This window comes from Lichenostomus cassidix, chromosome 21 (genome assembly GCF_008360975.1).
Source record: "Lichenostomus cassidix isolate B80296 chromosome 21, HeHo_3.0, whole genome shotgun sequence".
NCBI classification, from domain to species: Eukaryota; Metazoa; Chordata; class Aves; order Passeriformes; family Meliphagidae; genus Lichenostomus; species Lichenostomus cassidix.
This window is the reverse complement of record NC_139501.1, coordinates 4,659,907-4,673,075: the sequence shown is the minus strand read 5'-3', so window position 1 is coordinate 4,673,075 and position 13,169 is coordinate 4,659,907. Positions and strand designations below refer to the sequence as shown.

Genomic DNA, 13,169 nt, shown 5'->3' with positions numbered 1-13,169 from the left:
TATACAGTTAGGGTCAAATGTAGCATTTTCTGTGTTTTCTTCAGAGTAACCTTTATGTTGCCCAGTGCAGCAGGGGCTCCTGCAGCCTTTCCACTGCACTGCAGATCATCTTCTGTTTAACTTGCATTTCATCCACAGATAAGCAGCTCATGTGCAGGTTTGAGTGAGCAGTGAGAATCTGTATCAAAATGTGCAGATTATGAGATGGAAAGTAATTGAAATTCCGAGGCAGAAATGTTGAGTACTGGAGGAACATTACAGATGAGGCCATTTCCCCATTTCCTGCCAGTTTGAAAAGACAGCAAGTTTTATGGCCAATTAGTGACAATCAAAAGCCATGGAAAGTGTCAGTTCTAATGTGCAGAACATCTGGTATTTATAATCAGTATCTTTGAAAGAGATTTTGGTATACAGGATCATCTTTGAGAAGTCTGAAATATTATTTTGTTCTTCCTGCTTTTCATTTGTACCGTGGGATAAAATGTGTGTGGCCAGCATCAAGGTTGAAAGTTTTCTTCACAATTTGGGTTAAATGAAATTAAAGGCTGTAAAAAATACAGCTTTTCTTTTACAGAGCTTCTTGCACAAAGTGAACACGTTTTACTCCAGTGGGTTTTTATGTGGAGAAATGGGCATGGGTAGATCAAACAGAAATGGTGATATATTCTGTGGGAAGAACTGGTTTGATGTGGACTTGATGTCCTAAATGTGCCCACTGAGAATCAAACTGACACATTGGTGGCAGCTTGGAGTGAACCTTATCCAGGAGAAATTGCTCAGTTGATAATGAGATTCCTGCAGCAATACAGCAACTGCACATGTGGAGATGCACAGCTGGACAGAGGAATGTACAGGTGACCATTTGACAACTGAAAAAGAGGGATTAGAGAGCTTGAAGTTTTACACCTGCTCTAGAGCTTCATTTCAAAGGGGTTTACCAGCTGATTTTCATGGAAAATAAAATGCACTGTTGCTGTTTTGCTGACTCATTGGAGAATTCAGTGAGCAAAGGAGAATTCAAAATGAGGTATGCAAGGAGTTGCCAAGTCATAAACTGTGACACTGGAAATAAGCATTTATCATAGATGAAATGAAATTTAGTTTTAACCTGCAGTTTTTGAGTGGTTACTTGTCAGGCAGACAGGCACATCTATCCCATATATCACCATTAGCATCTGAAGGAGAAAAAATAGGATGTGGGTTTGAAATTCATCATTTCAGTCTTGACAAATGGCTGACTGCACCTTCCTCCTAGGTATTTAACGTTGTAGAGTTGTGTAGAAGATGTTAAGCAGACTTAAAGTTGAATTTCCTTAGCTGTGTATCCCCGAGGAGTGAAAATAGTGTTTCTGTGACCAGGGGAGAAGACCAAGTTGTACCAGGAGATCCAAAGTTGTTCATTTACACACACGCAATGGCAGGTCCAATTAATGTGCTTGCACACGGTTTCCTTCAAAATATCTAGTAGAACATTAAAAAAAAACCTGTTAGTTTTTAAACAGGAGGTTCTTTCAGATCTTAAGCATGGTCACAGGTGATCATGGCAGAAAAAAAATGGAAAAGAGCCTGGGTGCTGCAGTTAGTCAGATGGAAATGCCCTTGGAAATCAAAATCTGCAGAGCTGGTAAAGATGATGTTAAAACCAAACCTAATGTGCCCCTCTGAATACTTTGTTGTTTCCTATTAACTCAAGGCTCTGGGTCTCTTTTGGCTTTTTCTCCTTTTTTCAGTATATTGAGGGGTTTAAGGAAGGGGGTGAAGGAGGGCAAATAATTCCGTTCCCAAAAAACAAACAAACACAAAGACCTTCAGGCTCGGTAAGAGTTAAGCCTGGGGGGGATGGGAATTATCTGTTAAGAGTATTAGTTGTTTAATAAAGCACAGTTGTCCTCCAGATGAACCCGCCAGTGACTCCGCAATTGGGGTCATTCCAAGTTCACGCTGTGGACTTTTGACTGCCTTGTGTGTCTGTGCAAACAGCCGGCGGTTCCTGCAGGGATCACTCATTCAGCCCTGAAACACTAAACTCCGGCCAGCGGGCACCTGCTGCTGCTGCTTCCCAGGAGGTCCCGCAGAGAAGCTCCCCAGTTCCTGGGGTTTGGTGGGTTGGGAGCAGCAGGGCTCCCCTGGGATACCCAGCTAATCATTCTCCTCCCAGCCAGCCCTGCAGGGCTTCCCTTGGCCGCCAGCAGCCCTTGTCAGGATGCATTAGGAAGCTCGGTTAACGATGGGATGTGAGCTAATTAAAGCTCCTTTGCTTTGGGCATATGACAGAGAGAGGGGTGGGGAATGCTGTGGGGAATCTCAAGGAACATGTTTGTTCAGTGGGAAAAGCCTTTGGCTCCTCGTGTGGTTGTCGGTAATTTGGAGAGGGTCAAAGTTTATGTTGCTCTGAAAATGAGAAGCTGATTATCGCTTTTTGCTGATTTAGTATTTTCTAAATTAAGAGTGTGCTGGTGCTGTTCAGAGTGCCAGGACTTCACTCTGCACAGCTTGGCTGGGTTAGAAATGCCTTGGGGGCTCAGCCTGAACTGTCCTTTCTGGTTAGGACTGGGTTGAAGAGTTGACTTGGGTCTGTCTCGATGTATAAAGGAAAGTGTAAAAGTGTAGAGCACATAAATTTAACTGAATTCACAAACTTTGCTGCTTAAATGCCCCAAGTAATTCTTAAGAGACTAACCAAAGCCATGGCAAAAGTTTTTTGGGGATCAGTTTCAGACGAGTAGGCCTTTGAAAGCTGACAAATAACCACCTTGCTATGTTTTCAGATAAAAGCATTTCACTTTGTAGTCCCAGTATAACACACCATTGACCACAGTGATAGAAAAGGAGGAAGATGTGTTTGTTGTCTGTGCCTACTGGTGTCCAGTATGTAAAATTCCATATGTTCTGCTTCCACTCTATAACAATGTGTGTACTGATGAGCAAAGAAGCTGCTCTAAATGTTATTTTTATGGTAAGGCACAGAAATATATTGCATGTTAGTCCTGAGACACTGCAGTAAAAGCAGGGAAACTTAGGCTGCAGAATTTACGGGACAACTTTATCTGTCCCACTGCACCAGTCCTTGTGCATATCCAAGAATCCTGCATGGTTTTTTGATTTTTGCACTTCCCAAAGAATAGCAGCAAGATTTGTGGATGACTTCCTTTTTAACCACAAATCCTTACAGTACATACATACATCCTTAGCCTAGAACATGTACAGTGTGAAGATTTTTTTGCCTCCATATGCAAGTGCTTAATTTTAAACTGTTGTAATTTACTGATAGACATCAGCAGAAAAATTGGCTTCCTCTAAAATACCTTTAACAGGTTGTGGAGTTGTAGGAAATAAAGGTGATTTTTAATGGTATTGCTGCATGGCAAGTGACCTCAAGGGATTGAACTCCTTCCTAACTGAGTTCTGCAAAGCAAAGATGAGAATAAACTGAATAAACCCTGTGATTTCTGATTTAAACAGTTCATTGTGAGGTTTGCACAGAAGTTGTAACTGATCTATATTTAATTTCATCACTTTCTCCCTTAACATTCCATCTTGGAATGTTCTGCTTTGCTCAGTCAATAATATTTGTAAATGTACCATTCTCTGATGCTAGAATTACAATGGAATGTTTGGACTCAAGTCATAATTGTGTATTTATCCTTTCGGGATGTCCTTAGAGAACCAGGCAGTGCCAAGAGCTTAAAAAGACTTTAAAAGATTACTTAAACCTTATTTCCATGCTGTGTGCTTCATGCATCTGGCTTAGAGGGAACAAGCAGTCCAAAGTCGAGTTTTCATTTGCTTTGAATTCTTTTTGTGCCCCATAAGCCTTATTGTTTGGCACCAGCTTTGGTTCACAAACACTGTATATGGGTGTTTTTGTTTTTCTTCTATTGCTTGAAACAGCAAGGGATATGTAGTCAGTGGTAAAAGGATTTAGTGGCAAAACTTTCTCAATTATTGTGCCTTTAAAAAGAAAAACAAATACACCAAATAAAACGTGAATAGATTCGTTTCTTGTCCAGATAGTATTTAATCTGCTTTTGCAGATCTTGGTGGGTAGTTAGTATTGATTGGTGACACTAAATGTAAAACAAGAAATTATAAATCATTGATTTACTTGAGCCAGCAGAGGAGGCTGAGCCCAGCATGCCCCAGGCTTGCAGAAGTGCAGTAACATCTTCAATGATTGTTCAGTGCTGAGAGTGGTTAGCATGCTCATCCAAAGACAGTGTGCACAGTAGCATCATGTCCTGGGATTTGGAGGAAAATGTCCTGTTTCACTCTCCTCAAGAGGATCAGTTTATGTTACTCCATGTAGGCTGAAATGTGGGGGAAGTTTTCTGCTTGCAGTTTGTTACAAGTCAGTAGCTTCACATCATGCTTGAACCAGAGTGGGATGGAAACCTGGGATTCAAGGATAGACCTGGAAGAAAAGATCAGTGTCCCTCCAGAAGGAAAATGCAGGGAGTACCATCTGCTTTGGGGACAGAAAGGGTGAGAGGAGGCAGAGGGTGTCTGTGAATGAAGGTGGATGAATACTCAGCTGTCTGGAGCTTTTTGGAGGGATTCTCCTTTTGTCCAGGCAAAATGGACAAGGCAAAGCATTAAACAATACATACTGATGATAAGCTGAAATATTTTAAGTACCTGAAATGACAGAGCTTTTAATCAGTAGTCTGGAAGGCTCCTATTTCCCTCTGTTCAGAGAGGCCAAGTTGACAAGTAAAACACCCACTTCTGCATGTGCCTTGTGCAAACTGGCTTCATCCAGAAACACTAGGAGCCTTTTGGTCTGGAAGCAGGTAACTTCCCTTAGCTGAAACTAATGAATTGTGTTGCAGTTCTGTTTCAAGGCAAAGGCTGTCTGAAATGGGGAAAATGCAGAGATAAAAGACCAAGTGACTAATTTCTTTCTTTCATCAGCAAATAGACAAAGAGCTCATTATGAAAATTAGGGTAGAGAAGAGGGGAGCTGTTTTTTACAAGTCCCTTGATTAGTTTCATGTTTGTTCCACAGACTGTTGTGTTTAGTTATGTTGGCATTTACATGGTCTTGAGTAGGCTTTGAAGTTATCAGATCACACCTTATTAACAAAAGCTGAGGAAGACAAGGGTGGGTCGAGCTTTTGGTGTCACCTTTGTTTATCTGGAGCCTATTTGCTGTGTGACCGGGTTAACAGCTCAATAAGGCACCATCTCTGCTCTTTCACGACTCTTAAAACCTCCACCTCAGCAGCTGATGTTGCACTCCCCAAAGGAGGCATCCAAAATCAAGATACGTGGTGGGGAAAAGGCAAGTCTGCTTTTGTGCTTCAGCTTGTTCAAAACTCCCTCCAGAGTTTAAGCTGGACTTAAATTGCTTAAATTTCTAATGCTTGCTTAGGTTTTTGATCATGAAGTAACTGCTAAGGGACTTATTCTCAATAAAGTGATTACAACCTGCACAGACTGGGCTGGAGGTGTTTGGTTGGTTGTAGGTTTTTTATGTTAGAAATCTTGAATTTTCCTTATTGTATAGGTAAATACAATCCTATTTGCTGAAATAGACTTCAGAAGCCATTTCAGGGAAAGTATTTCTGAGGTGCACAGGAAAGTTAATAAGAAGTGTCAAGCTGTGATCCCCAGCAGGTATTTCACTCTGGTGGTATTACCTGCAGTGGGTGATCTGGATGGAGGTAGGTGTGGTTCAGATGAGGAATTAGGAGAATCTTTATTCCACAGTCTGAATCTTTATTCAAATATGAGTCTAAACCTTATACAGAAAGGGTGAGGTGTCCCCTTGCCCATCCCATCACTTGCTAATGCTGTGGAACATCCCTTTGTTTTATCTTCCCTGGCATTTCACCTCTAATTGGCAAACTCTGCCCTGCAGAGCAGGAAAGGGCTGCTCCCAGCTGGAAATGGCTCAGGAGGGATGCACTCCCTGTGCTCACTGAGGAACCCCTTGGTTTGGTACAAATGGTGCAGATGGTGACAAAAGTTTGGCTTCAGTCTTTGTTCAGTGAGCCCAGAAAACAAACAGGCACTGGGGGGAGGGGGAGCTGTGGAAAAAAGTAATTCAACATGAAGTTCATGTTTTGTAACTAATGTGGTTCAGATTTTGTCACCTGAATCAGGGTAAAATGGAAGCATTTCATTGTATATTTGGTACATTAAAATTCTTAAATTGTTTTGCTTACAGTTGTAATTCAGTGCTATTTTCTGAATAATGCAAACAAAAATATCCCTGTTTAACTTTGGGTTTACAGCTAATGGAGTTTGACTTTTAAACTATGTGCATTGGATGTTTTCCTTTTTCCTCCTTACTAAGAAAAATGCACTGTGACATTAAAATTCTGTCTACACACAAACAGGATTGCTGTTGACAAGTAGGTGTCAGATTCTGCTTCACAGAGGAAGGGAGGTTTGAGGAAAGACTGCATTGTGTTCTCAGGAAGAGCTGGGGTAGTGGAGCTTGACAGTGTGGGCACAGCGGGGAAAGCTGTAAAGAGACATTACTAATTCTCATCAATAAATTGGTTTATTACTGCTGGCTGATTGTCTAGTCACTCACTACTGTGACTTCCAAAATGGGTTCCTGAAAAATCATTTTCAGGTCTTGAGAGATACTGTAATGAGGTTTGAATTTTGAAGACCTATTGAGCCTTTCAATTTCTATAGCAACCACTCTAATCCTCATAAGCAAAGTATTTTTCCAGGAAAAAACCTAACCTTAAACACAGTTCATAGATAGCTTCAGGTCTGCTTGTATTTCTAGGCTATTTTTTTTTTAATAACATCTACATGAAGTTCACAACAAGGTCAGAAGTAACTCAGTCCTTGATCACTATGTTCTGTTTAGTGTCCATATGATCAAGTCACAAGAAAGGTCATGGGACTTCATTTTTGTCCTTGTTGTTAAAGTCTACTTGTTTAGATAGTTGGAGCCACTGGAGTGGTTTGTCTTTCAGCTGGAAAGGAGTGTTTCAAACTGGGATATTGTGTCATTAGTGAAAAAGAAACAGCCTTGGAAGAAATAGCAGTGAAAGGAGGGGAACTTCATTTTGGCATTGGGCCCATAAATCAACTGTTTGTCCAGTTCTTTTTTAATTTTCAGTGTATCAGGGTTTCACACCCAGTCTCAGTGCACACCTGAGCCACAGAGGGGTTTTACTGTCACTGCTGAGGTTGCAGAGGAGATGCTCCATGAGACCAGGGCAGGTCTTTACACAGAGAAGTCCTTGTCCTGGAGGAGCTGTGGTCATGCAGGGCACTGGGGACTTGAACACTCTGAGTATCTTTGACATCCCTGTGGCACCTGGTACATCCCCCAGCCCCAGCTGAAGACACAACAAAGCTTTAAATGCTCTTTCCTTCCATGAGGGTGGATAGGATGAAGTTTATTTGTTTACTGAAAGGAGATAAGAATGCTGATAGTAGTTGAGAGTGGCACAGGAGGTGTCCAACTACCCATAATCAAAAACCAGACAGTTTCTGGAGGGTACTACAGGAAAATTCCTGCTAGGAGCTATTCTCTATTGCAATATCCTGAATACAATGCAAGGTTTCAGGTCTTCTGTCTCCTTTTCTTGCCTCCTTCCACCAAGCTCCTGATTTCTGCCTGATTACATCAGACTGAAGGTCAGCAGATCACAACAGATCATTTTTATTTGGTGCTTTTTCATTGACTTGCACACAGCAATAGTCAGAGTTCTCAGAACAAATCCTCTTGGGATGTAACATTCCCTTTTACCCATGAGCATGTCTCAAGTCCTCCCCCACGATGTTCAAGGTAAGTGTGAGGAGTCAAAAAGCTCCACACACACTCAGGGTTCCCCCTGGGGTTTTGGTTTGGTACCTGTGGACACTTCTCAGCACAGCTGGCAGTCCTGTCAGGGATCTCTCCACATCATTCCATGAGTGTGGCTTGGCTGCCACTCCTTTCACAGCACAGCCACTTCTACCCTGAGTTACTGAAAAGAATTTCATTAACTCTTACAAATGTTTTCGTTTCATGACAGGCATATTTGCCTGGAAGCTTTTCACATATCTTTGCAGAGGAAATGCTTTGTATCTAAATAACATTCCTGTGAGGTTTTGAGGGGTTGCACTTGGGTCATTGGCATTGCTTTTGGTACATCTTTCACAGACTTGGTTTGTTTTGGCTCGGCCACAGTAGTTGGGCACCTCAGGATTCCAGTTGCACAGGCTGATGGAGTTCTAGGCTTTCTCCATGGCAAAAGGACTGGACAGATTCTGTTAAGTATGAAAATGTGTTCTGATGGAGTTCTAGGCTTTCTCCATGGCAAAAGGACTTGATCACTATGATCAATTCAGATTCCATTATGTATCAAAATATTGTATAAATTTGCATTTCTCAAGTAGGATCTAGGATTTTTCTGCAGTGAATCTACTTAGGAGAAACACCTTCGTTCTTTAACAGAAAAGGTTCTTCTCTTGCAGTTTGCTGGGACCTTGTCAGATGGTTTGGAAAAGACCATGGATAACAGACACCAGACAGAGCGGGAATACATTCGATACCATGCTGCCACCAGTGGAGAGCACCTCGTAGCTGGAATCCATGGACTTGCACATGGTAACCCTTAGCTGTCATTTTAACTCATTTCTCTCCTTAAAGGGATGATCAGATTGCAGAGAACAGTGGGTGTCACTGCTGGGTGGTTACTGGAAGCCTGGGAAGTGGAGCTGTCAGAGGCTTTATGTTGAATTTCAGTGCTGGCAGGTTGGGGTGGGAGCATTGCTTGGCTTTCAGATCATCAGAAACTACATTTAATAGTCAGGGCTTTTCACATGTGACTGGAAGTAAAAGCTTTTTTTTGCAAATTAAAATCAAATTGCAAAGAAAGTTCATCCAAAACATCAATTTCTTTGTAGAGGCAGGAAATACCCCCAAAAAACGTTTTTTTTGAGGGCCAGACATTAAAATAAAAAATTAGTATGGCCTGGTTGTAGCTTTCTTATGTTTGCTTTTGGTTCTAGAAACCTGAGTTTCCTTGGAATCATAAAGTAACATTTCACCAGTTGGGTTATTTTGTGAGTTTTGTCAGTGCACTGAGAGCTAGAGACATGGATTTGTGTAAAAGGCAGTGGACTAGTTTTAATTTGGCCAGAACATCGCATCAATTTAGCTCATGATTTATCTGTTGAAGAAGGTTAAATCAATACAAGCCAAGTTTAAATCAAATATTTATATTTTGCATCGTCTTGACTCAGTTTGTTTAAATGTTATTCTCACAGTGTAACTGTCGCAGCCTCTGAAAAGCTGATTTGGCTTTTCTAAAAGAGGATCATTTCTCTGCTGAGAAAAGTCTTTTTGCTTTGGTCATACAGAGGCACTGTAGGTATGAAATGAGAGGCTTCTCTCACACCAATGTGCTGTACAGTCTCACATAAATTGGTAGAAACACGGGAAATCCAAAATATGTGAGTCTTTGCTGAAAAGTCTGTTATAAAAGCACTTCACTGTGTTGTATTATCCAGTAATTAGTGTGACTGTTCTAGTCCTAAGTCTGTGGCATTTTTAAATGCTTCCCATTCAGTTTTTTGAAAAAAAGAAAAGAACTGCTAATTACTACATTTCAACAGACAGGATTTAATCATAAACTATAGTTACTCAAGAGGAGGGATTTAAATACTTTGTGCTTCTTGAGTTTGGCTGTTGAGATGCTGCCTGGTCTGTTCTTGAGTTATTGACCTCAGAGGAGCCCTTGGCTGCTGAAGATGGGCAGGTGAGTCCTTGAGCCAGGGCACTAAAAACTGATATTTTAATCATGGAGATGTGAAGTCTCTAAAGTGTGTTCTCAGACATGTGAATTCTTCCAGGTCTTCTTTTGAAATCCTGCTGCTTGGTTTCTCAGAGCATTGAAGTTCTCAGGAAGGGAAGTGTGCACAAAAATGTCTGTCAACAGCATCACAGTTAAAGTCACTTAAACTGACTTTAAAGACACTTAAAGTGCTGGTTTAAAATAATTGACTTTGTCCAGTGGAGAAATGCACTCTGCTGTTTTCTGTCTCAAGTTGTACCAGCTTTTGTGGTTACAGAATTTTGTCACATCCTAAGGAACTACTTCACCTGTGCAATAGATGAGGACTCCTGGTGTAAGTGCAGCTGGAAATGAACCAGTGTAGAAATATTTTTAAATGCACATATTTAGTGATGAATTAAATCTTTTTCTGTGGGATATTATGGTCTGTAGATATGCATGTGTGCACTGCATATACAGAGTATAAAGTTATTGGTTAAGAGAGCATCAGGTGATTGAGGTTCTGTAAGTTTTAGAGCAAATAATTCTGGACTGTTCTGCTGCTCTTGTCTTTGGCAGGCATCATTGGAGGATTGACAAGCGTTATCACTTCGACAGTGGAAGGTGTGAAGACAGAAGGAGGGGTCAGTGGGTTCATATCTGGCCTGGGCAAGGGGCTGGTTGGCACTGTCACCAAACCTGTGGCAGGAGCGCTGGATTTCGCCTCGGAGACTGCGCAGGCAGTGAGGGACACTGCAACCCTGAGCAGCCCCAGGTCAGCCACCTCTTGGTATTTCTGATCAGTAACTCTGTCAAACTGTGTGCTCATGTCTGCTGCAACTTCTGAAACTGATGCTCTTTCCTTAGGCATTTCCTTAACATGAGCTGTTGTCAGCCCATTTAATTCCTTTTGCCTTTTGCTTAATAGATGGCATTTGTTGATACTCTAACAAGAGTGAAATTTTCTCAAAATTCAAAGCTGCAACATAAAATAGGAATTATTAAGCTACAGCATTAGATGAAACAAAGTTTTTAGAAAGGCTATGTGTAGTGAGATTATACTTCTAGCCCTGAATCCTCACACAGAGTTGAAATGAAGTTCTCCCTGCTCTACCTCCAGCTTCGATTTCACTGGAGAAAAGCAGCTCTGGAAAGGTTTGAAGAGTTCTGTCATCAATACAGTGTCACTATCTTCTAGTTTTCATTTTGTGCTAAGTTCTCAGTTAGGAAAGGGGGTGGTTGGGTGCCCATATGTACCCTTGTGCTTTGTGCCCATCCTGCTGTGGGTGTGAGGTGTCAGCACAGCAAGGACATGCTTTGGCTTCTTCCTGTGGTCAGTTACTGCTGTAACATGGGCTCAGCAAAGTAATGGTGGTTTTGCTTAAAATAAATAAGTGTTCATTAGCACTGACTGGGAGTGTGGCAGAGGGAAAGGACCAGGCTCTGCAAGAGCTGCTCTGAGAGAAGAGCCTTTGTGCTCTTTGTTGCCAAGAGTTTGCTTTGTACTACTTTGCCAAGAAGTCCTGTTGTAGCTATGTGAGACCTGTGTGCTGAAGAAGTGAAAGAAAACCCTAAATAGGTTTTATTGTCAGAAAGCTTGGAGAGAAATGTTTGCAAAATGTTGGGTTTCCTGCTTGTTTTGTCTTTCCATTTGGCTTTTCCATTTCCTGTGTTTTATTATGCCACTCTTGGAATTCTGAAGGGTCTGCATCAGGGTTTCAGTGAACAATAAGCTTGATGAAGTGTGAGTGAGGTGCAGGAAGCCTGAAGAATGACCCTAGGTGGGCTTTGTTCTGAAAATCAAGTGTGTGCATGTGTGTCTTACATATTTGGGACTTACCCTGATTTGTAAAACCAGGAGGTCAAGGATTGCAATTTGGTAAGTATATTTGCATGCACGAAATTAAATGAGAACTCTAAGTGCATCCCTGAGAAAACACATCTAGTGTTTCACTTGTCTTAATTTTGTGACTGTACGGGTTGACTGGTTTATGCAAAGGTGGGGAGAAGCACACTTGGCTGTGCTGTTAGCTGGATTTCTGGTTGAGCTGTGTGTTTATTGCAATTTGTTTCAAGATACACATATTCTTAGATTCTAGATATCTCACATATTCACTAGATTCTGAAATGCTGTTGTCATGGCTGAGCACTGTGAAATTATTTTAGTGTCTCCACACACTGTCAAGTTTCTGACCCAACAACCTTCCACAAGGGGAAAGGAAAAAAAAAAGGAAAAAAGCCCCAACCTTTCTCATGGCTACTTAGTTACTACAGTTCTCCAATCTACAAAAGTCTGATCAAACCTTTTTTTTAGCTAAACAAATGTACTTGAGAATATGTAGATAGTGTAAGGGGTTGGGGGGGAACCCCCAAAATCCCACCTCCATCTGTAAGCAACCTTGCATTCATGTTTTGTTTGGTGTGTGGGTTTCACATGCTTACATAATGAAGGAGCCAAATTGCTCTTTTGGGGGTTTGAAAAGCCCCACATGACAAAGGGTTTGTCTGTTTTCTGGGCTGCTGTGTACCACTATCCCCCCTGCTGCATGTGTAACTGCTCAAGTATGTGTGGTTTGGAATGGTAGGAGAACAACGTTCCAAGGCTGAGCTGCTGGCTCTGCTTGGAGCCTGCTGGGCTCTCCAGGCTCTTCCAGCTCAGCACACAAGAGCAGCCTGCCCTGCTGGATGTGGCTGGGTATGCAAGGCAGGAGCTGATCTCCAGTGTAGTTTTGAACACCTGAAGATTAAATTCATGAGCTGTTTGACCTTACCCTGTCCATATTTTCCTGGTGCTGCTGCAAGGCTGACTCAGCCAGTTAATTGCAGTTGCATTTAAATAGCAGGATATGTAACTGTAAATTATAGGCCCCTTGCAATTCTCTAATTACATGGTTGAATTTTAGAAAAAGCTCAGAATTTCAGCTGCTTGACTTTCCCCATTTGATCAGGCTTGAGTGGGATGAAGAATTTTAATTGAGGCTGTTGGCTTTCCTGAAAGACATAGTCTAATTCCAGCAAAGTTCCTGAATGGAATGGAACAGTCTGCAGCTTGTGTTCCTGTGATCAGGCTACATGGACATGAGTCCTTTTTGTCTTCCAATGTGTTGATTTGTGTTGGAACTCCTGCAGTTGGCTCATGCCACGTGTTGGGAACGAGGAGCCAGACCAGCAGGGCTGAGGTGCAGGGGATGGCTTTAGACCTTAAGGGGGTGGTTCCAAAGGTGATTGGTTTAAAGGGCAAGAAAATACTTTTAAAATCTGACTTTAGGCTGGACTTTTTCAAGGCTAATCTTATAAACCTATTATCTAATCATAAAGCTGCCTTACTACTTCTAAATTTAATGCAGAAGAGAGCATAAAGTAGTTGGTGACAGTGCAGCATACATCTAATTTATAAACAGTTAATGCCTGTGATTTGATACCTTTATTGAGTGGGTT

General features: G+C 41.6%; 1 protein-coding gene across 5 annotated transcripts in view; it reads left to right on the top strand.

The window, feature by feature from the left end:
• VPS13D (vacuolar protein sorting 13 homolog D) overlaps positions 1 to 13,169 on the top strand; it is a 92,387-nt gene that overhangs the window by 62,446 nt on the left and 16,772 nt on the right. For all 5 annotated transcript variants that reach the window (XM_085080013.1, XM_085080015.1, XM_085080012.1 and 2 more), the window contains 2 exons: positions 8,431 to 8,563; positions 10,311 to 10,506. In XM_085080013.1, coding sequence (XP_084936139.1) covers positions 8,431 to 8,563; positions 10,311 to 10,506 — 329 coding nt within the window. The remainder of the gene's footprint in view (positions 1 to 8,430; positions 8,564 to 10,310; positions 10,507 to 13,169) is intronic.